Source organism: Peromyscus maniculatus, chromosome 22 (assembly GCF_049852395.1).
Source record: "Peromyscus maniculatus bairdii isolate BWxNUB_F1_BW_parent chromosome 22, HU_Pman_BW_mat_3.1, whole genome shotgun sequence".
Taxonomy (NCBI): Eukaryota; Metazoa; Chordata; class Mammalia; order Rodentia; family Cricetidae; genus Peromyscus; species Peromyscus maniculatus.
Window position 1 is genome coordinate 55,293,830 of NC_134873.1, and position 24,224 is coordinate 55,318,053.

Sequence of the window (24,224 nt, forward strand, 5' to 3'; positions counted from 1 at the left end):
ATAGAAGTCAAGCATGCTCGCAGGACAGAGAACTCAGCCACTGTGACCATCTGAGACAAGGGCAGGAAAGGCCTTGTCTGTGAGTGTTTGGTTCCACTCTGTTTCCTTCGGTGGTCCTCGTTCTCTCTACACAGGAGCAGTATTTTCCTGTCAAACCCCTCACCCACGAGGAGGGCGGGGCATTCCTTTTTAATGACTCCACAGAACGCCCCACCCTCTACGAATAACTGTCCCGAGCGGAGCTTGCGTCCTCAACTTCTCCACTGGCTAATAGCGTTTTATTGTCCGTGAAAAATCTCTAGCTGCCGTTGAAGTACGCAGTCTCATTCCCTCGGCAGCTGAAGCTGCCGGAATCCAGTTACGTGGGCTTCCCTGAGCGGGGCCGTCCTTGCTACTCAGCGGTAGCCACCAATTAATCAGATTTCTTTGTGCTGGTGCTTTCTTTAATTTGTGGTATTTGGTGATAGGGAAGGGCAGTCCTAGCAAACAAAGGCTTCAACCTAGCCCAAGGGATTCAGATTAGCATCAGCGTCCACACCTGAAGCTGAATCTGCCTGAATGCTCTCTCCTTTCTAGATAAGATAGAAGAATTAGGGAGACATTTTCCTCCCAGTGTTTACGCTCGGTCTTGGTGACAGTTCCAACAGTGGGAACTAGGAAATGCCACACTGTTGGCCTAAAACTGGTAACATAAATTAGTTCAGAAGGCAGAGCTATGTTTATAATTTCCATAGGTTATCTCTTATTTATGGTTTGCTAATGTCGTACATATAAACAAAATAGCTTAATCATCTCCACCACCAGTGCCTCCCTCCCACTCTCCACAAGCAACCCTTGTAATTCCTCTCCTTTCTAAAGGTTTATTTTGTGTTACGTGTATGATTATTTTGCCTGCATCTATGTCTGTGTGCTACATGTATGCCTGATACCTGCAGGGGTCAGAGTAGGGTGTGGGATCCCCCGGAAATGGAGTTACAGATGATTGTGGAGCACCAAGTGTGTTCTCGGAAATGAACCCAGGTCCTCGGCAAGAGCAACAAGTGCCCTTAACCACTGGGAAATCTCTCCAGCCCCTCCTCTCTTTTTGTTACTGTATTCCACTAATTCTGGCACTTTCTGTGGGTTCCTCGGTGATACAATTTTCTACTCTTCCTTAGTTGTGTCTCTGTCGTGGCATGGGCTGTGGACATTGCCATTGCCCATGGGTATGGGGACAAAGGCTGGGGCCAGGGCATTGATGTTGCTCCTGAGACCTTCATCTCTACAGTTCACTTTTGAAACCAGAATATGAACGGGGAAATGATGGCTACTTTCTAACCTTGCAAGACCATGCTTGAAGTCATGTGACCTTAGACATTCCTTTCCACATTTTCTATCTAAATTCTGCCCCCAACTTCAGAGCTGGGATTAGATGATATATGATAATAATTCTTCAAGCTGTTTTTATTCAAATAGGTTAAAAAATGGAGAAGAGTGTCATGCTGCGACAGGGAGACTTGCCTGGCACAAATAAGTCTGGATTCTACCCATGGTACCATACATTTCCCCATCTAGTTTTTAAAGGTGTTTTAAGAAAGAAAAATAGGAGGGCTGGTTGTTCGAACCCTGCACCTTGAAAGAATGCTGTCTATTTAGTATCTTGGGGTCAGATGGAAGTGAGTAACTATGCAAATCTTCCTAGAATCTCAGTCCAAAACAGTAGTTTAGGTCCTGTCATAACATTCTTTCACTCCAGGGCTGGGGAAAGCCTTGCCCAGTTCTCCTCGTCAGAACGGGGAAAGCAATCTGTGTGAACACAGTTCAGGGCACATGTGTTCTGACAATATGTGGAGAAGTCGCTTTTCAGAGGTCAGCAGACTCCCTTTTGTGTTCCTAGTCCAGAGTTAGACACTTGTGTCGTGTCTTTATTTTCAAGGTCAAGATCTTGTTTTGTGGAGTGTTTTTGAGACAAGAATCTTAATATGTAGTCCAGCTGGCCAGGAACTCATAGAGATCTACCTGTGTCTACCTCTTGGGTGCCGAGATTAAAGGTGTGTGCCACCACATCTGCCCTCCCCCTTTTGTTAATGAGCACACAAAGACAAATAAGACAATGCCTCTAGCCTCAAGGAGCTTCTGGTTTCTAAGATTTTTTTTATTATATATGTAGTATATATAACATTTATTATATATAAGTGTGTATGTGTGCATGTGCATGCGTGTGTGTGTGTGTGTGCATGTGCGCGCGCGTGTGTGTGTGTGTGTGTGTGTGTGTGTGTGTGTGTGTGTGTGTGTGCATGCACGCGTGCATGGCTTTTGGAGGCCAGAAGAGAGTATCAGATTTCCTGGAGCTGGGGTTACAGGCACAGTGGTTTGCCCCTTGTAGATGTTGGGACCTGAACTTGGTTCTCTAAAAGAGCAACGTGTTCTTAACCCCCAACCATCTCTCCAGCCCTTAAGGGATCAGAAACATTTTAGAAATCGGGGAGCAAGGGAGGGAGGGAGGGAGGAAAGGAGAGACAGAGAGAGAGACAGAGAGAGAGAGAGAGAGAGAGAGAGAGAGAGAGAGGGAGGGAGGGAGGGAGGGAGAGAGAGACAGAGAGAGAGAGAGACAGAGAGAGAGAGAGACAGAGAGAGAAGAAACTACTTTCCAGTAAGAAAGTTATCATAAAATAGCTGTATTGTGTTTCCAGTCCATAGGTGATCATAGACATTTTGAGTCCTGTTGCTGATTCCAGGAAAACAGTCTCCCAAGTTTAGAAACTAGAACAGACCAATTGATTGATGCTTTGGCCCCGCTGTCTGTCTGTCTGTCTGTCTGTCTGTCTGTCTGTCTGTCTGTCTGTCCTAAGAGCTTACTTGCCCTTGCCTGAGTGTGCCTTTCGAGACTGTTGCCTCCCTCCTTGCCTGCCTGTCTGCAGAGGTCCAGTGTCCCTCCAGAATCTGCTGGTGCACAGAGCTCCAAAGGGCTAGATGATGAAGGCCCAGGTTCCGTTTGGACCTTGGCCTTTCTCTGGGAGAGAATGGGGTAGCAGGCTGTGACCTAGAGGGGGCGCATAGAAGGAAGAAGAGGCTTCAGGGCTATGGAATGATGTGACAGCGCCTTTAGCATCGGGTGAAGGGGGAGGACCTATGGACTTCCTTTCCTTTGTCTTAAGGAATCTCTTTCCCTTTGCTAGCACACCCATGAGAAGGCCAGCTTAGCCCAGCACACCCATGAGAAGGCCAGCTTAGCCCAGCACACCCATGAGAAGGCCAGCTTAGCCCAGCACACCCATGAGAAGGCCAGCTTTGCCCAGCACACCCATGAGAAGGCCAGCTTAGCCCAGCACACCCATGAGAAGGCCAGCTTAGCTACAGTCACCTCCAACAATGAAGGACTAGCAGCCACCTATCCCATGCCTTTCTTTCCCTTCCTTTCTTTCTCCTCGATTTATGAATGGGAATAGATAAGGGAGGGCGGGACCAGCTAAGGCTCTGCCCTTTGACTATGTAGTTAACAGGGGGAAGAAGCCAAGGAACCGTCGACTTCAGTTAAGAGTGCTAGACGTACCACGCCATCCAGCAGCCTTATATTACCCGTTACATTTTGTTCAAATGGACTGTGAGAATAAATTATCTCCAGTGCGCAGGGCGCAGTTTATGAACTCCTCTGTCTGTCCCGCTAATAAATTCCCCATTTGGGTGGCCAGAGCCCAGCAGAAGTTTCTCTCTGTGCTGGTAAAGCTGCGGGCTGCTGTTGTCACTGGCTGACCTTTGGTTCTGAGCCCGTGGGAACCACGTCCCAGGCTTCATTGACAGGGTGGAATAGTTAGTTCTGTGGCCAGTTCTGTCTCAGGGTTAGCGGGAAGCGCCTGGTGATTGTTGTTTTGGTTGGTGCTTCTATTTTGACCAAATTGGCAAATTTTATCTCATCTAAACAGAGATACATGACAGAAGACAGCTCCTAATGGTCGATTCGAGTTCTGTGAACATTCTGTGAACATTCAGGGAAATGGCATGGCTTCAGGAGTTAGAACGACTATATGTTGCTGCCAGGTAGACAGTCTACATGATAAAAAAGAAGATGACTAATTTTTTTTAATTACCTTGATTGCAAAATAGGTGGGCATTACTGAAGTGCTCAAGAATGTGGGATGTTAAATTATTTAAAAATGTATGCATTGGAGTTGGCTATTAATTGTCCAAGCATATATTTCTTTCAAAAGATAATCTTCCAGTTGGTCCTTAATGCCATCTATTAAGAGGGGCAGTGGGTAGCACAGTGGCAAGGTGTGTAAGTATCGAGAGTGAAGGCCTAGGTTCAATCGCCATAACACAGGAAAGGATGAGAGGAGCATGCCATCGTATCGTACTTGAATAAGTGCCAACTGACTGGTGTGCACTGTGTCCCGAGTCTCTGTCCACCAGAACAATTCAGTTCCCATGGTTTGGTGTAGTGGAAAGAGTAGTATTAAAAACCACCAGTTTAAAACTGAGAGAAACAGCCTGAGGTGGCATCAGAGAGTCCCCCCTGCCAGACTGAGGGTAGACCGAGCCCACGGCATTGAGATGTGCGTGTTGGCCTGGGCCTTGCTGCCTGGCAATCTTGTTTGTCCATTCTACCTATTCTGCGTATTCAGATTGGGTGCAGCCTACATAGGAGACGTGAAGGGTAGACATGCCTTGATGCTCTGAGAGGAGGAAGGGGAAGAGGCAGGCTGTGCTTGGGAGGTATAATGTCAGCACCTAGCAGATGCTCGCACAATACCTGCTGACGACTGATTGGTCGTCCCAAGCCTCTGTCAACACTTCCAGTTGGTGTAAAGTGGATCTTGGAGATCCAAGGTAGAGGAATTGCTCATCTCTAAGCAACCAGTCAACTTGATAATTACTCAGCTGTCCCCCTGACATGGCCGACCAACAGTGGAACTCCAGGTAAAGGGAACAGTAAAAGTCACACACACCTGGAAATAAGTCAGCTTCTCGTGCGCTTGCTTAGTTTCCTGACATTAAATGCTCCGAGGCCAGGATTGCAAAAGAACACACACTTCTTACGTAATTCTGTAAAGGGGAGAGTTTCCATACCAGCTTAACGAACCTGTCCTTAACTGAAGAGAAACTGAAAAGCCTGTCGTGGGTTGCCTCCTCCTTGACACTATCGATGGGTGGGTAGTGTGTTGCTGTGTGTGGCTGGGGTAGAACACTGTGACGAAAAGCAGCTTGGGGAGGGAAGGGTGTATTTCAGCTCATAGGTGACAGCCCTCACTCAGAGAGCCAAGGCAGGAGCTCAAAGCAGGGAGAACATAGAAATAGGAAATGGGGCAGAGACCACGGAAGAATGCCACTTACTTGCACGCTTCCTTGCTCTCCTTCCGTGGCCTTTCATGTACAGTCCAAACCTGCCTAGGGATGGTAGCCCTCACAGTGGGCTGGGCCCTCTTACATCAATTAGCAATCAAGAAAAGGCCCTCCAGATGTGCCCACAGGTCAGTCTGATGATAGACTCGGCAATTTGGGATTTTTTGATTTTTAAAGAAGGGTCATGCAAGGGTCTAAAACTTAGTCCAAATCAAGAATGAAGAGAAGTCATTTGTTTGGGTGACCCCCTTGAGGAATGAATCATTTAAACTATAAACCTGCCCGTTCTGCTAGCAAAGGCTTCAGAAAGTCACATCGGGGGAGATCTTGAAATGATGCTGCACCGGGCACCTTGCAAATGGTGTTCACACACATTGGTAACTCAGTATCAGCTGCGTAGCATAAAGATATGGGAAACACATCCGTTGGTAACTCTGATGGGCACTTGTTTATAGGTTGATTATTACACGCAAGGACTTAAGAACTGAGAAAACCCACTTGGGAAAGGCAAAATACACAGCACCACGCTGAATAGTCACGCCTGGCATCAGACTATAAGGTCTGACGTAAGGTTGGCAGGCACAGAGTGGACTCCAGAGTCAGATCGCCAGTGGAGGTATCTCCATTAATTCACAAAAGCGGAAAGTTGTCTCAGGGCTGCCTTCAGCCTGAAACCGACATCACCCAGGAGGAGGATGGAGAGTACCCAGCTTGTGGAAGGAAGGGCTTGGAGCGCTTTCTGGGCGCCATTAGAAGTACCCACAGCAAGCAGAGGTGGTGATGGGGGCGGGGAAACAACTTCCTGTCAGGAGTTCTGAGGGATCAGACTGAAAAATTGAAATTAATTTTTTAGGTTAACATACAAAGTAATAATGAATGACATGATGGCATCTTCATATATTTCTGTCATTATACTGTTGTTATTCATTCCCCTCCCCCGCTACCCCCTCCATGCCTCTTCCCCCAGACTGCAGTTTAGATTACTGACAGACTTGGGGAGGGCGGGTACTAACCTCTGCCATTTAAAGTGGGAGCCCTACTTGAGAACACTGCATTGGCTGGGAGCTGGCTAGAGAGGCAGGATATTAGGGTTCAGTCTAGACACGAAGACTGGGGATTTGGATATAGTTTCCAGGAATCTGGTTCTGGAAAGTTCCCATTTGCGTTTTCTATGTACTAGAGTTTGGAAAGCACCGAGGTTGATAAATTGGGCTTTGTTCTCAACGACAATGGAGATGGCGACCTTGCAGAAAAGTCTCCTTGGGAGATCGTCTGTCTGCGTTTCCATTCACCTGCTCGTCACCACATGCCGCACGAGAGACCCCATCCTGCCCATCACCTACTGTAGAAGAAGCCCTTTACTTGTTGACAGAACTAATCTCTAAGCTGAGCAGAGGCCCTGGGTGGATTGGGAAGGGCCACTTCCACAAGGAGGGCTTGGGTTTTTGTTGTTGTTTTGTTTTGCGTTTAGTATGTGTTTGGGAGAAAAATATTGAAATCAAACAAAAATGAACACCTACAATAATGCTTATAATGCAATCCATAAAACTTATTTGTGTATTTTATGGCCTCTTAAAATCCATTTTTACTGTTTTGGAAGCATTTCACTTCATCTAACATTTGCCATAAGATTTAGACTTTTCTGGACATATATGATACCTCTATAAAAATAACCTAAGCAGAGTAAAATAATGTTGAGCCCTAGACACGTACTCTTGACCCTTCAGCCCAGGCATGTTAATTCTGGATATTTAAATATGACCTTTCTTGACAGTCGTGTTGGATGGCATTGAAGGTGACTCCTAGTGTGAGGGAAAGAGCTATGGCTTTGAAACAGAGAGACCTGCCCTCAGATTCCAGCTGAACAGTTTCCTTAGCTGTGACCCTAGACCTGTCCACTAACTCCTCCGTTTCCTGAGGTAAAATGGTAAAATGTAGATCTTAATGTCTGCTTGCTTCTGTCTGATATCTCTGGAAAAGTAGTTCAGGGTTGGCAGATGTTAATCTTTGCTTATTGACCATCTTCCCATTTGCCTTAGGTTAGAATTTCTAAGATAGGGAAGAAAAAGGGTCTAAGAAGACTTGGTTCCAAACAAGGAGGTCTTTCCCTTGTTGGCAAGCTGTGTGTCATGCAGGAATGTCTGTGTCTGGGTGGTTTGCTGCAAATGGACTTGCTAGACCCTAATCATCTTAACTCCATTGCATTCTTAAGCCCCATTGCCCCTCTGGAGTCTTTCCTAGCAACTGGTAAAGTATCGTCTTTAGTGTGGACTCTTACTCTACTGGAGCCTCTCATTCTTCCAAGTAGCCTTGCAAAAGCCCTCCTTAAATCCAAGCTAATTGACTTGAATTTTATCCCTGAGCAACTACAGAATGACGGATTGGCAGTGAGATTTCAGAACTCATGGGCTTTTGTTGTTGTTGTTCTGTTTTTAATGAGCCAGGCACCTCTCATAAAGATAACCTATGTTAATACTCTCGTTCAGTACCTACTGTTGAATCTCTGTTTCACAGGTGAGGAAATCAGTACTGTGGTCTGCCAAGTTCATCATGTAGTCAGGATGTAGCTAAGTATGCCTTGAACCCCAGCAGTCTGTAGCCGGAAGTGGATTGGATCACTGCACCATATAGGTAGAGGTGAGGGTGGGGAAAAGCTGTCAGGGGTTAAAAAAAAAAAAAAAAGGTGGACACTGGTGGAGAACAGGCTACCAACAGGTATGGATTACGGTCAGATCCTACGCGGATCAATTTAACTCTCCATCCCCTCCCCCAAACTCATGGTGCTAACAAATAAATCTGCTAGAGAATGGATTTCTACACTGAGAGAGGCCACCGTCCTACCTGAATTGGCAGCCTGGAGTCCACACCAAAGCTTTACCCCCATCCCCATCCTGAAACTCACCTGCTCTGTCTACACCACCCCTCTCCAGATAGCTAAGAACAAAAGGCCTGTGAACAAATTAAACACAGGCTGTTTTTATTCTGTGCCTGCAAGCACCCATGCCTGCGTAATGCAGACACGTGACTCTAGCCGGAGTCCATTCTCATCTATTTCAAATAAACACATGCGGGAACCCAGCACCTCCTTCCACTAGTACAAGAACGGGTCTGCCACTCTTTGCAGAAGTCCTGTGCTATGACACTAAATATTTACAGCTTGGTCTTAATGCGTGGCTCACTGTTCAGAGCAAATCTGAGTGGAAATGAGCAGATCAAAGCCCTTCATCACCGAAAAGCTCCAGTTCACGCTTTGCCAGCCAGCTAATGAAAACATTAGCGAGATGTTCTGGAAATGTGCTTCTGCACGCACACAGACACCAGCCCTTGAGTTCTAAAACAATGCCACAGAGTCTTCAGAATCCTCCGGCTTGAGTTCTGTGTGTGTACCTTCATGGGTTAGGTCCAAGCTGCCAGTGCCTCGCATTAGCACATTTTCATTTCGGCTCTATTCAAGCAGACACAGCACGAAGGGGGGACTGAGCGGAGTGGAGATGTCAGGTTCGGTTTCTTGCCTTCGGTGAAGTGGTTTCTTTGGTTTGAGGCAGCCATGCACATGAATCCAGCAATGCTGTCTGTGGTGCTAAAGCGGGGGTCTGGAGGATGAGAAGAACAGTTAATGTCAAACCACAATCATCAAGCCCTGGGAGGAACCTCGGGCCTTTGGGTTGATTCTTATGACTGTCTAGTTGTATAAACACAATACACAGTGGTATCAGTTACACAGTCAGTGCTTTATTAAGGCTGGAGTGGATTGGGTGAGCCCAGTACACTGCTAAGCACCATGGGGGATGTTACTGGAGCTCCAGGGTCAAAGCCTGGACTCTGGCAGTGGTGTTCAGCCACGGGTCCCCAGTACACCTATTAAAGAGACATGTTACAATAAGAAAACGGAATCAGGAGATGTATTCAGTATGGCTACAGAGGGAAGAGGAACAAATAAAGGGTCCATGACCCCAAGGGTGCTGACATGGGATTTAGGTTTAGATAGAGGGCAGCAGGTATGTGTTGGCAGTCCTGGTGGAGGTGCGATCCTGCCTACCATTGCCTTGGCTCTGGTTTGTCTTGTAAGGTGGTCTGAAAAGTAGTCAGACTTGTGTGGAATCCCTTTCAGCCTTTCGCCATTTCCCAGCATAGGATTCTTGGGGCAATTTTAGTGATTTGGGGTTTACTGTTTCCTTGTCTGATGGCATAAGTATCTGGATGGGACACAACCAGATGCAGGCCACAGAGCCCCGGCAATTCTAGGAGACAGCCTTTACCATAGAAACTGTCCCTTTGAGGGTGGTGCCATGTCTGACACTGTGTTGGGTTAGAAGAATACTGCATACCACTGTCCAAGAATTTATCTTCTAGTTGAATTCCCTAACATGGGATTATCAGAGGAAACAGAATAAAATGAAGTGGAACCACCAAGTCTTGACGTTAGAAGGTTTCCCGGCACCTGCTTAGTCGACTGATTACCAGCCATTGCTATTCACAAGGAGCTACCTGGGGGCAATGAGCGTCAATGCATATTCCAGAGGCCACCACCGAGTCAGGCACTCAGAGAAGTCTGGTCTGGTAACCTGTATACTTGCAAATGCTTCCAAGGCATTCTGACCCTCAGCCAGGTCATCTAGTCCAGCCTCACCATGAACAGCGGGTATCTCTGTGAATAGCCCTGAAGTACGATCAATCCGGCTGAGGCCAGAACCCTTTCTGTTGGAAGGATCTCGGTGCAGAACAAAGCAGTAGGACTCGGGGTTGACCGAGTGTTGGCACTATAAGGAGGCTTTGGTCTGCGGTAACAAAAGAGGCTGCTCATTGGTCTCAGCATGGCTCAGTCACAGACAGAAGCCCCTTGCAGCACGAAGTCTTTGCAGTGATTTAAGAGTTCCCCTTCAGTGGGCCCTTTTGTCTGAGGGTCCGTGGGTTTATTCAGTTCAGACGGTCAACCTCTAAAACAGAGCTCAATGGAGCTTACCCTTAGCACATTGCTCCTTGCAAGGCATGACCTCTCCTCAGCCTCCCATTTGCCTTTCCCTGCGTGAACCCAAGTCTGTCAGAGTCAGACATGGTACCCAGAATGGACACCACACTGACCCCTGCTCTGAGCAGCCGAATGCAACAGGGACAGCAGGAAGAGTCTGCATTCACGTCTGTGACCTGCTTCTGTCGAGACTCTTCTGAAAATACTCAAAGGCCAAGCTGCTGATGACAGGATGTACTGTGGCAGATCAGGGATGGAAAGGGTTGGTGTGGTCCGACTGGCCAGATGTGAGCTAGTGCCTGTGCGTGCATACTGTTAGAGGGGAGAGGCATCTGCATCTGCCTCATGGCATTCTAAGTCAAGAAACAACATTTTATAGAATACTCAGATAAGAGCTGTGAGGACCACACTCTGTGTGTGTGTGTGTGTGGGGGGCCTTTAAGATGAGCAGGTAATTGCTGTGTCATTGTTCTCACAGGTACAATCAACCTGTCACACTGATGACTGTCACACTAAGCCAGGGAAACGTGAGGAGGCTGCTTTTCCTCTCCTCTTCAATACAACTGCTACCACCCAAGCAGGCTGTATGGTCCCTCCCACAGCTGAAGGGAAAGATTGATGTGCCACCTTTATTTGGGGTCCGCTTTCCAACCTTGCCTGTCTGTGAAAGCAACTGCAAGCCACTGAATGCTAAGCTCTAAACAGGATATCTCCAGCATCCCTTGCAAGACTCCGGGAACATCTCGGAAAGTGGGGTAGAAAAATTTCCTAAGATGGAGAGGAAGGGGGAGCATTACAGAAGGCAGAAGTTGTCTTCTGGCCATTGTCCTCTTGAACTCTGAGCAGCTCTGCTTAACCCGCACAAGATTGGTCTCATCAACATCCTGTCAGGGAGTGGGGAGTGGCTTGCAATGCCACGCCCCTCCTTAAGGATTTCTAGGCAGTTCATGGTTTGTGAGGAAGACAGACTTTTTTTTTTAGTGGTGTACCTATTGGTAAGTTGCCTATATTCCTGTAAGTAACCCCTCACCCAAGTTCTGGTAAATGACCCTAATGGTAGCACAAAAGGGAACTATTTGGGAAGAGGAAAGAGGACCAGTAAGAGTGGGAGGGGGTAGTGGGAAGTGAATATGATTAAAATACATTATACGCAAGCATGAAAATGTCATAATCAAATCCATTACTGTAATTGATATGTGCTCATTTTAATGGTGCAGACTTTATAGAGGGGGTGGTATAGAAGCACAAGAACTTCTATATTCTTAGGAAGAAAAGGGAAAGGAAAGAACTGTTGCGGTGTTGAGGGCTGGTTATGAGGTCAGCTGCCCAGGTGGCTGGCCAGTGCTTCTATATCAAGAGATAGCAAGTGTTTTTGTTTGGTTGGTTTTTTGTTTTTTGGTTGCCTTTCTCTGAGCAGATAGGTGACTTTAACATAGATACAGGGTCTTCTAAACCTCTGGCTTAGCTAGCAGCATTTCATTCTAGATAGCTAAGCCAGCCAGCAGGGGGACAAAGGATTGAGATAGAGAAAGCCGTAACAATAGGCAATAGCAATGAAGTGGGGCAGGACTGATCCAGCCCCAAAGCTGCAGCTGTATTGACAGTGGTATTCAGCTGGTAAGCCTCCTAGGACTCCAGCCCGACTTCTCTGAGAGTTACATCTGCTGTTGACAGAGATAAGACACATCTGAGTTTCTGGGACCATAGTATCAGCCTCCTGACCAGCTCTAATTCCGTGTAGGGAGCATCTCCAGCATCACTGAGCTGGAGACTGGGGACACCCATTCGGTTCTGCGGTATTACGGTTCTGCGCTACTCAACCTTGAGGTTCCACAGATACAGATTCATCAGAGGGGGTACCGTGAGTACCAGCTCTGGTCACTTACGTCCTGTTGGAACACGGGAAGGCATAGGTGAACAGATGAGTTGGATGTAGGGTTGTTGGGAGATAGCCTGAGCTCATGGGCAGAGTGTTGGTAAAGGAAAAGCCTGTCATTGGAACTTGGCTAGACTGAGGAAATGAAGCTAGAACGTTTTTTTGTTCTTATGGTAAGGAAGCCTTCTTAAGAGCATCCCATAATTGCTTCACTTTGACTTCAAACAGTTGATGACTGGCTCCAATGGGCTCCAGTACAGCAACTCCCTTTTTCTCTTTTTCTGCTTAAATGATTCCTTGGTAACATCAAAGAAATAGTTGATCTGTGTCACCATCTTGTGCAGCATGTACAGACCAGATTCCAGGGCTCCAGTCTTACTGCAAAGCATGAAACTTCTGCAAGATGACCAGGTCTCCTCATTGGGGACGTGACTGGAGGAGCGTGTGGTAGACTCGCTGCTTTCCTGGAGTCCAAGTGAGTAGCTGGAGACAGAGGATGTCGGCCCGATGCCATGCCTCACAAGTGCCAATTACTGGAGAAGGCCTCCAGTGGGGTGGAACCAGGAGGAAGCCAGGATGCTGGGAGGAGGCAGTTCAGCTGGGGCATGATGCTCACCAAACAATGGAGGAAAAGAAAGCGCTTCCGTGCATCAGCACCACAGTGTCCTTCATGGATGGAAGGGTTTCTGTCTAACCTCTATCTGTCGTCCAAAGAGGAAGCTGGGGACGAGGACACTCCCTTCCTGCCTGACCATGGCGGCAGCCTCGCTTCTGGAAGGGATCCCTCTGGTGCCCGGCACTGCTGAGGTGTTTGTAGTTGGGCCTGGTTCATGAGTACCGTCATAGCTGTTTCTATGGGTGCTGATGGTCCCTGTGAAGGAAAGAGTCCCCTCCTGAGGGGCCCTGCAACACACTCCTCTCCCCACCTCTACACCCAGAGAGAAGCATGGGAGGGTAGAGGACAGTGGTTTGAGGTTGGTCTTGGCACTAAATATGGTGCCATCCGAAGGAGGACATGCTTGCTTGAGTTTTATTAGGTGAATCCATTTGACCCAACTCTAGGTCCCTTTGAACTTGACCTTGAGCCACCCTGTTTAGGTTAAATAATTAGAGCTTCAAACAATTGGAAACAAACATCTTATTATATCTATCATGTTTGAACCTTCTCAACTGGTAGACTATAATGTGAGTTTTTGCCACTTAACCAACTCTAATTGAGTGAAAGTTAATAATAATAATAATTGTAAAATGATCTCCTCTTTACTGGAAGAAGGGTTGGTTCCACTCTCTTTGATACAGATGGTTGTGATGAGAAGGAGTCTTCTTGTCTATGTCCAGGGAAATACTATTTGCCCTTAAAAAAGAAGTCTTTCCATTTACAAAAACATGGGTGAAATTGGGAGAAGTTATGATAAGTCTAATAAGGTGAATATAGAGGAAAAACACTAAATGATACCACTTAGGTGATAAATTTAAACTATTCAGGATGATAAAAGTGAAGAAAATGATGGTGGATGCCAGGGACCAGAAGAGACAAAATCGGAAGTTAGCTTCAGCAATGTAAGGTGATTACATCCCAGATTTTTTCTGTATAGCTTATTCCCTACAAATACTATATTACACAAGACTTAAGATTTTCCGGCAAGAGTGGTTCCTGTGCTGACACACACACACACACACACACACACACACACACACACACACACACACTAAAGTTAATATGACATTTAAGATAGTGGAGGTGGGAAAAAGATGGAGTAATTCTCTTTTGTACAGACGGGATCTCACATGGCTCGGACTTGCTTAAACTCCCAGTGTGGCCACGGCTGATTTGAACCCTGATCCCCCTGCCTCCACCTCACAGATGTGTATCACCAAACTTGCCTAAAGGTGGAACAACTCTAAGCTTCTAATGCACGGCTTCCAAGATGACCTTCCTTAAAAATCAGCTGTAATTATGTAACTTTACAACTTAAAAGCTTTTTAGAATTCCCATTTTCCCACTTGTGTTTTAGACCCCCCCCCCACCTCCCACCTCCCACCCCCCACCTCTGCCCCACACACAGTCCGTCTCTACCTCGGTGTCCTGGATTTCCGCACGGTTTCCCTAGGAGGCAGGCTTCTTGGGTGTTTAGGGGTGGTTTGGTTCTTATTGTTCAGCGGGCTTGTCCTACCCTCTTCTTCCCACATGTTTCCACTCACCTCCATCCTCAGGGCTGCCCTCTCACCTCCAGGCTTTCTCATCTCCTGCCTCACATTGTTCAAGATAGGACTGGTCAGTCTATCCTCCAGGTCAGGTGACTCTGAACCAGATCCCATAGCAATGGCCAGTTCCTTCAGTACACTTGTGTTTTGGAGAATAGGTAGACCAACTTGTCACGTGACTATTTCCCATAGTGACCTATACATGGTAAGGCCTGAGTGACAAGTATCTGAAGATTCAGGCCAGATCCCTAGTTTTCCCAGCCTGCCCAGATCCTGGAGAATTCAGTAAAGAGTCATCCAGTGTCTGGGACTGCCCTCTGTGGTTTCTTGTATTGCATTTCTAGCTCCTAGATACCAAAGTCATAACTTATGTAACTTCCTGGTTCCCCCAGACACCTAACTTCAGGCTGAGTACTCAAGAAAGACCTTCCAAGTTGATGCCTTAGGTCAGTGGTTCTCGACCTTCCTAACGCTGTGACCCTTTAACGCGGTTCCTCACGTTGTGGTGACCCCCAGCCATAAAGTTATTTTCATTGTTACTTCATAACTGTAATTCTGCTACTGTTATGAATCATAATGTAAATATCTGTGTTTTCTAATGATTTTCGGTGACCCCTGTGAAAGGATTGGTTGACTCCCAAGGAGTCACGACCCACAGTTAGAGAACTACTGTCTTAGATGATGTGGACTTGAAGGAGGGGAGGGAGGGTTGTTTGGAAAGATGGAATGAAGGGCTGGGGTGTCACTCAATAGTAGAACACTTGCTCAGCATGCATAAGCCCATGGTTTGTATCCCCAGCACTGGGTGGGGATGCTTATAAGATGAGGACCTGTGACTCCCTTGGGTACACTGGAGAAACCATTTATGTCACCACAGGTCCATCAAAGGCAGACTGTTCCAAGTCTGGTCTCCGGTTGTGCCTTGGTGTGCAATCAAAACGAGATAGAATCTTTGTCCTTATAAACATCTAACAAATGGTGGAGAACGTATGTCCAAACAAACCCACTTGGCAGGACACAGGGTGCTGTCGAGGGGAAGCCTCTGTCTTATCTATCATACCTTGAAGGGTACACAGGCCTTGAGGCTGGGGTTGCCTTCCAAGGCAAGAAGGTGGGCAAGTTGGAAAAAAGAAGCCAGTGGGAATTTCAAAGCCATGATGTGGTCCTTCCAACTGGTTGGTCATTCTTTCCCTGTTCTTACCCTAAATGGCCATGACACATAATCTCTTTACAGTTTTTATTATTTTACTTGCTATCACAAGACCGTAACATTTTAGAGAGTCGAGGGAGATTAAGGGAGGTGGTGTAGAATAGGCTTTTCAAACCTTTGATTACCTCAGAAAACATATTTGCTTACTTTACCAGGAAGTTGGTTTTTGGTTTTGTTTTCCATGGGTGCCAAGAGGGGATTAATGAGTGGCCGCTGGCTTTGCCAGCTTTCTTTTGATTTCAGTTTATATAATTAAGTAGTTCCCAGAATGACTTGAGGTTCTCCATCTGCATCAAAACACCCTTCTCCAATGTGTCAGAGGTCAGCGATCCAGGCTGAATAGAGGGTGGGGGAGGAAAAAGCTTACCTGGCTTTCAAGCATCCCTAAAGTGTAAAAAGGTCAGTGGTTATGCTTTGGGGGAGTGCATAGGGGCTGTGTGAGGAAGAAAGCCGATCCAAAGGAAGGTGTATTCTGAGCCATTCTGATCAGAAATAACATGGGAACACCCAGTTCCTTTGGAATTTCTAACCGTGGGGGCATATGGTGGGCACTCAAGGATGGGCGGTGGTGGCCCACACCTTTCATCCCAGCACTCAGGAGGCAGACGCAGGTGGATCTCTGTGAGTTTTGGGCTGTCTACAGAGTGAGTTGCAGGACAGGCAGGAACTCATACACAGAGGGACCCTATCTTGAAAAACCAAAAAAAAAAAAAAAAAAAAAAAAAAAAAAAGCAAGCACTCAGCATAGATGCACTAGGAACCCGCTATGTTTGAGACTTAGTCCCAGTTGATGGAGAGAATAGGAAACAAAACTCAGGGTTAGGCGAGGGTGGCATTGAACTTCTGATCTTTCTGCCTGCACTCCCGAATGCTGCTTGTGCAGTACTGGGTCTAGAACCTGGGGTGTCCTGCATGCTAAGCAAGCACCCCACCTGCTAAGCCACACCCCTAGACCTATAGCACTTACTGTTTTCTCTTTAAGAGAATTACAAAAATTTCTCTTTGGGGCCTCTCTTTCCCTTAAAAAGAAAAAAAAATTAATAAGAACCAGTTCATAAAATCCAGAACTACCCACGGCCCCTGCCTTCCTGGAGCATAGAGACTGCCTTAGTTAGGGTTTCTATCGCTGTTATAAAACATGACCAAAAGCAACTTGGGAGGGAAAAGCGTTGTTTTTACTTTCAGCTGATAAGTCCATCGCTGAGGGATGCTAAGGCAGGAACTCAAGGCAGGAACCTGGAGGCAGGAACTAAAGCAGACACCATGGAGGAGTTCTGCTTCCTGCTTGCTCCTTGTGGATTTCCTGGTCTGCTTCTTACAGCACCCAGGACTGCCAGCCTAGGGTTAGTACACTGCCCGAAGTGAGCTGGAGTAGCCCGACCACGCTGCCCCCACTATCATCAATGAAGAACATGCACCAGAGACTGGCCCACAGGCCGATCTGGTGAGGGCATTTTCTCAACTGAGGTTCCCTCTTCTAAAATGCAATCGCTCGTGTCAAGTTGATATAAATCCAGGCAGTACATAGATACCAGGGAAATGATAGTCACACAAATGCAGTGTCCCCTGAGCTGAATGCTATGACATGATACACGACAGAGGGGTTAGGTCTTGTCAGGGACGTCAGGGTCAGCTTCCTCCAAGAGAAGATGGCTGCACTGAAATCTTTGTAATAAGGAGGTAGAGGAACGCGTTGTGGGAGAGAGGGGAAAAGAGGAGGCAGTCCAAACGGCAAGAACAGGAATCGAGGTTCTAGGGCAGAAGGAATAAGGGACAGCCGGAAGGCATGTGACTCAGAAGATCATGAGTCCTACAGTGTGGTAAGGTGTGTTTACCTGTCCTAAGAGGAACACAAGCCTTTAAAAGCGTTAAGGACGGCTTGGCGGGTTACACCGTGGGTAAAAGCACTCGGCCGTGCAAGCGTAAGGGTCCAAGTTTGAATCCCCAACACCCATGTAAAATTCTGGGCGTGTCTGCACATTCCTGTAACTCTAGTATTGGTGGGCAGAGAGGGGCAGCTCCTGAGATCGCCTGCCTCTTGAACCAGGACAAGCTGACTTCCCGTTCAGTGAGAGACAGTCTCTGGGCAAGAAGAGAAGAGTGATACAAGAGGATGCTTGATATCCTGCACTGGCCTCTACACATGTGTACATGGTTCCACATACCCACACACTCATGTGCATGTACAGTATACATACAACACCACACACACACACACACACACACACACACACACACACACACACACACACTAACAACAGTAGGGTGAGAGGAGGAATGTGAAAGAGCGTCATCAGCTTTCCATCTCAGCAGAGCCTCCCTCCCTACAGAATGACCAGCTTCAGGACGGCAAACTGGAATACATGTAGAAACATTCCTAACAAAGCAGAACTCTAGACAAGAGATAAAAGCTGCTTGAGTCAGAGAGGTGGGGGTGGCAATGGTGAGGACCAAGAGAAGTGAGCAGGTGGGAGAAATGTAAAGGTACAATAGGAAGAGCAACAGGTCTGGGGTGGGGGTGGGGTGACAGGGAGGTGGGACGGGGAGGATTAAAGGTGACTGCTGTGGTTCTAACTTGAGAAACTGGCTGAAGGGGAAGACTGGACCCCAGACAGGAAGCTCCGTGTGAGGACCAGCTTGCTGAGGAAGACGATGGGGTCCGTTTTGACATGTTGGCTTTGGGTGCCTGGAAGGCATCTGGAGGGGGATCAGAAGCAGATAGGTGGGTCTGGAGCTTACAGAAGACGTCCGGGCAGGAGGGGTGAGCATATGACTCATCCGTGCCGAGAGCCATGGAAGCTGTGGGTGTGCATAGATCAGCTCACACCACCAGGAGGCCCAGCGTCCAGCCTGGTGAGCTGAGCACTTCATGGTTGTAGGAAGGTGTCTACGAAGAGGCCGAGACACGGAACAGAGAGAACAGAGGAAAAGAGGTAGACTCCACAGGAGGAGGCCAGCCTGAGGACCCAGGGAAGAGATATTTGTTGGGAGAGAAGGTGATCGGAGAAGATGATGGAAAAGAGATATGCAGCAGTTACAGCGATTAGTACTGCCAGTAACAAGAGGCCTGGCTAATCCTCATGGATCACCAACTAGGAGTGGGGCATTTTACCATGGAATCGAGGGTTAGAGGTGTAGCTAGCCTAGCGTGCTCAAGACTCTGGAGTTTGAACCCCAGGTACTGCAGAACAAAATATAAAGCATAATTCTCTAAGGTAGACCCTGTATCCTCATTTTTGCAGGTCAGAAAGTTGAACACAGAGAGATGGCGTTCTTTGGCTGAGGTCAGGCGGCCAGTGAGGGATGCAGTTGTGGTAGGCCCTCCCCTTTGTCACGTGACAGCCTCTATCCTGAGGACTGCATGGCTAATGTTAGGAAAGACTGCAAGAGGAGTGGGCGAGTTTTCCCTTTAGAGATTTAGGTTTTTCAAATCCTCCACTGTGACCACAGTCCAAGCTCAGGGTTGGTGACTGGACTGGACGTTGTGGTCATTGCTCCTGATGGAATCGTTCAGCTCATGGGACAGTATGAACAAGCAGTGTGTCTGTGCTTGCCTGGGGAAAGACTGGTCCCGTGGTCTCTAGGGTGGAGGTTCTCCAAGTGTGGTCCCTGGACCAGCATCATCTCCCGAGAACTTGTTAGAGATGTCGATGTCCAGGCTCCAAATCGGAAACAGTGTGGACTGCAAGGATCCCTGCTCTCATGAGCCTCTGCGTGATCCTGATGCTAAGGATGTTTGTTCTTGGAGGGTGTTCTTAGTTAGGGTTTCTGTTGCTGTGAAGAGACACTATGACCATGGCAACTCTAATAAAGGAAAATGTTTCATTGAGGTGGCAGCTTACAGCTCAGAGGTTTAGTCCATTATCATCATGTCAGGGAGCATCGTGGCATGCAGGCAGACATGGTGCTGGCCACATCTTGATATGAAGGCAACAGGAAGTGGACTGTCTGTCGCACCGAGTGAAGCTTGAGCAAAAGAGACCTCAACACCCACCCCCACCCTCACAGTGTGACACCTCCTCCAACAAGGCCACACCTCCTAAGAGTGCCACTCCCTTTGGGGGCCATTTGCTTTCAAACCAGAGGAACTATGAGACAAATGGGTCCTCTTTGAATACCAGTAAAGCAGCAGCCCATGGAAGAGGTTAGTGTACACTTTCTACCAAAGAAATGGCAAGAGTGAAGTAGCTGTGCTTCATGAATGAAGAGCTATTTGTGGTTGGTTTTACTCAGTCTTGGGGGAAAATGATATTCTCTAGGGAGCTTCTTTTAGAATACATTTCTATGCTAAGAATGTATCCGGGGGCTGAAGAGTTAGTTTAGCTGGTAGACTGATCCCAAGCACAACATAAAAGAAGCATTGCAACACACACCTCTAATCTCAGCATCAGGAGGTAGAGGCAGGAGGATCTAAGTTCAAGATCATTCTTGGCTACATAGTAAATTCTGGTCCAGCCTGGGCTACATGAACCATGAGACTGAGAGAAGAGAAAGATGGAGGGTTATTGTGGAGAACAAGATGCCTTGTGTCTCTTTGGCCTCTCAGCCCTCCGTTGGCTTTGCTCTCCCTCTGGTCTGGTCACCTGGCTGTCCCTAAGCATGTTCACTCTGTTCCCGAGGTGAGGTATCTGTCCCTGACTCGGTCTAGGAAGGTCTATCTCCTAGACTCCTCCCTGGCTTCCTGGTCCAGATAGCAGCCTCTATCATCACCTTGCTCAATTCCCTTTTTTATCCCCACTGTATCCATGTCCCATCTCCACCCTTGACTGTAGGCCACTAGGCCACCACAGCTTATACCTGCTTCCCTGATGCCCTGAACAACATCCCACATGCTAGCAGCTTAGGACCTGGTGAACTGTGTCAATGGACTCAGGCTTCTTTCTCCTCAAGTTATCATAGATACAGAGAAGGAGGGGCTACCCTGAGTGGTGGGTAACTGTGGCTTGGCTCTCGGGGGAGGGGGGGGGCTGCGTTTGAGGGAAGGAAGTCTAGAGCAATGGTTTTCAACCTGTGGGTAGCGACCCCTTCACGGGGGTCACCTAAGACTATTGGAAAACACAGATTTTTACACTACGATTCATAACAAAAGCAAAGTTACAGTTATGAAGTCGCAACAAAATTGTTCTATGGTTGGGGGTCACCACAACATGAGGACCTGTGTTAAAGGGTCTCAGCACGAGGAAGATTGAGAACCCCTGATGTAAGGCTTACCTGCAGCCTTTGTTTTGTGGCTCTATCCCTCTAATCTGTGTCTCCGATTGCTACCTCTTCCTCCCCCTTTTCAGATTTCTCCCTGCTTCCCTCCTGTAGAGATACCCATTTGCCATGAAGGCCGCCACACTGCTGATCCAGCACAGCCATGCCTGGCTTAGTGCACCTGCAAAATCCTTCTGTATCTAGAAAACACCATTCCCACATTTCCTGCATAGGACCAGGATTTCTTTGAGAGAATTGTTATTCTCTATACACCCCGATACCTTGTATTTCCAAAGAGGGGAGACTTGTCCAGGGCCACACCTCATGGCATGGTCGAAATCAAAATTCAATTCTCTCTTTTTTTTTTTTTTTATCAAGCTCAGGCTGATATCACAAAAGAAAGATAGAAGTGGTGTGTGTGTGTGTGTGTGTGTGTGTGTGTGTGTGTGTGTGTGTGAGAGAGAGAGAGAGAGAGAGAGAGAGAGAGAGAGAGAGAGAGAGAGAGAGAAGAGGAGAGGAGAATCAGATGGACTTGAACTTCGGATCCTACTGCTTCTCTGCAGCCCTGAAAGTTGAGGCTGCAGCCTTGCACCATACATGCAGTTTATGTGCTGCTGGGCATGTGGCCCAGGGCTTCTTGGATGCAAGGCAAGCCCTGTACCAACTGAGCCATGTCCCCGTCCCCAAATACAGAATTTTACATGGCACTTGGCACCCTGCCTCAAGTGCTTCCTCCCTTGGTCGGCCTCTGGAAGACTCCATCAGCCTTCACCTGCCTCAAGGCCTCGTGTGTCCCCTTGAGTCCTGGTGACCGACCCGTCAGGATCACCAGAGGATAGCTAGTCCCAACAAGGTGCTGCACTGATTTGGCTTAAGTGGCATTTTCTTGTCTCCTAGGACCGCCTCTTCTTCGTCATGGAGTACGTCAACGGTGGAGACCTCATGTTCCAGATTCAGCGCTCCCGAAAATTCGACGAGCCCCGTTCCCGGTTCTATGCTGCAGAGGTCACGTCAGCTCTCATGTTCCTTCACCAGCACGGCGTGATCTATAGGTAGCCTCTTCTCTCTTGCATCTTCTAAGAACAGAAGCAAAGACTCTCTAGACACTTGGACCACTCCCTCTGGTCCTTGCCCAGCTGGTCTCCCAGCAGCTGGCTTTAGCTTAGCTGTTTGTTCCAGTTTGCATGCAGAGGACTGGGGTGGAGGGTGGGGTGGGGATGGGGTGCTGCTTATCACTATGAGTGTTAATATTTGAAAGGCCCCAGGAGATCTGGCCAACTGTTTGTGCCCGTTTTGAGTTAATGCTCAAGCGTGACATTTCAAGTCTTGACGCTGTGATCTTGAGGCAAGCTTCACCCCTCGGGTCTCCTCCGCCCTCTTCCTCGGACATCAGGGCATTCTCTTCTTGTCTTCCTCCTGTGCCACGAACTTCCCCCACTTCCTGATCTCTCGGCCTTTCCTGAGTTTGTTTGGCTTAGCTGTCTCCAGTCCATAGACTCTGGGAAGGAGGAGTCCTGTGGAGGGTGGGAGGTTTATGCTCGGGGGGTGGGGGTGGGGAATGGGAACTAGACATTATCCAACAGGAAGTGACTTTTTTTTCCAGATTGTCCAGTCCTTTATTTATTGTTGGTAGCCCAGTCCCCTTCCAGCATCACACACACACACACACACACACACACACACACACACACACACACACACACACACACACACACACACACATAGAGTTTTCCAGTAAAAAAGCAAAACTTTTTTTCTGTGAGGTCAGGAATTTTTGGGGGGAGGAGTAAATATTTAAAATTAGGAACAAGGATACTAACGTTCTGAAGGTTTTTTTCAGTGACTGTCCATTTCTTTCCTCGGTCTTTGCTTCCTCCCTTGCTAAATCTTGGGTGGTAGAGGAGCTGCTTTGGCTGAGGCCAGAGTTAGGCTCTCCCCTCAGCATGTCTGACCCGTTCTGGGAGCGACGACTGGAGTCACTATTCTCTGAAAAGGTTCTGGTCAATCTCACCCCAGGCTTCCCTTCCGTCTGCCATTCTCCAGCTTCATAAAGCCGGGGGTGGGGGGGGGGGCGGGGTGGGAGTATTCAATGCTTCCCTGCAGACCATGCTCTAGACCAGCGGTTTTCAACCTTCCGAATGCTGCGACCCTTTAATACAGTTCCTCATGTTGTGGTGACTGCCCCCAACCATATAATTATTTTCATTGTTTTTTCATAACTGTAATTTTGCTACTCTTACGAATCATATTGTAAATATCTGACATTCAGGATATCTGATATGTGACCCCTGTGAAAGGGTCATCCGAACCCCACCCCACCCTCTAAGGAGTCACAACCCACAGGTTGAGAACCACTGAACAGCCTGTCCTTTGGGGATCCATGTCTGTGTTTTGTGTTGCTGTCTGGCCCATACCCCACAGCCTTGGGGGTCTAGGAACATCCCCTACTCATTATTGTCAACCATGTCTACTGCTCAGCGTCTCGCCGCCATGCTGTGGTGGAGGTGACAGCCAAGTCAACTTCCCATCTGAAGTCCGGGTCCTTCTAAGGTCATGTGTGCTGACTGACAGAATTTCATTCTCAAAACTTGAGCGTTGATGAAGCTTGCTTGAGGCCAGCTGGAGAGAAGGTTTACCTTCTCAGACCCTCCAACCTCAGAGAAGAACTAGAGCCACTTCTCACAGGCCCGTGGGCCACCTAAGGTGACAAGCCCTTTGATAAACCAGAGGCAAGCTTGAGTATAAGATCTTTATGTCTACCCTGGGCATCGGTGGACATGAGCCCGAGATTTCAGGGACAACTTGGACAGGACAGCCTCTTAAAAACAATGCCATGCCTCTGCCACACAGTGTGTCATCACCTCACTAGTGACATCAGATTGTCTTTGTTGTGCTGTGTTGTTGTTTAGAAGTAACTCACAAGTTTACCTCCTTGGGGGGGTAAGGGAAGGGAACATACAGAATGTGGTTCCCTGGGGGCCTTCAGTTCTGTTGGTTGCACCTACCACTGGTCACGTGTACAAGGTTTAGACCAGTAGTTCTCAACTTGTGGGTCACAGGGGTCACATATCAGATATCCTGTATATCAGATATTATTACAATTCATGACAGTAGCAAGATTACAGTTATGAAGTAGCAACAAAATGATTTTCTGGTTGGGGGTCACCACAACCTGAAGAACTCTGCTAAAGGCTTGAAGCATTAGGAAGGCTGAGAACCACTGGTGTAGACCATTGGGTGGGCACTTCACTAAAATGCAAGTGCTCCTAAGGGCCATTTTTTTTGTGTCTTAAACCCTGTAGTGCTTTTTAAATTCTTACACTATATGTTCTTGTACACAGTTCATACTCACGTTGATATTTATAATGTGTTCCTCCGGTAACTGACTATCTGCTTCACTGTTCTGTTGCTGTGAAGAGGCACCATGACCATGGCAACTCTTACAAAGA

The 24,224-nt window shown here is 47.6% G+C and overlaps 1 protein-coding gene across 3 annotated transcripts in view; it reads left to right on the top strand.

The window, feature by feature from the left end:
• The window catches only part of Prkce (protein kinase C epsilon), a 505,293-nt gene that overhangs the window by 383,961 nt on the left and 97,108 nt on the right, over positions 1-24,224 (top strand). For all 3 annotated transcript variants that reach the window (XM_006986497.4, XM_042267318.2, XM_076559041.1), the window contains one exon: positions 21,673-21,827. In XM_006986497.4, the coding sequence (XP_006986559.1) occupies positions 21,673-21,827 (155 nt within the window). The remainder of the gene's footprint in view (positions 1-21,672; positions 21,828-24,224) is intronic.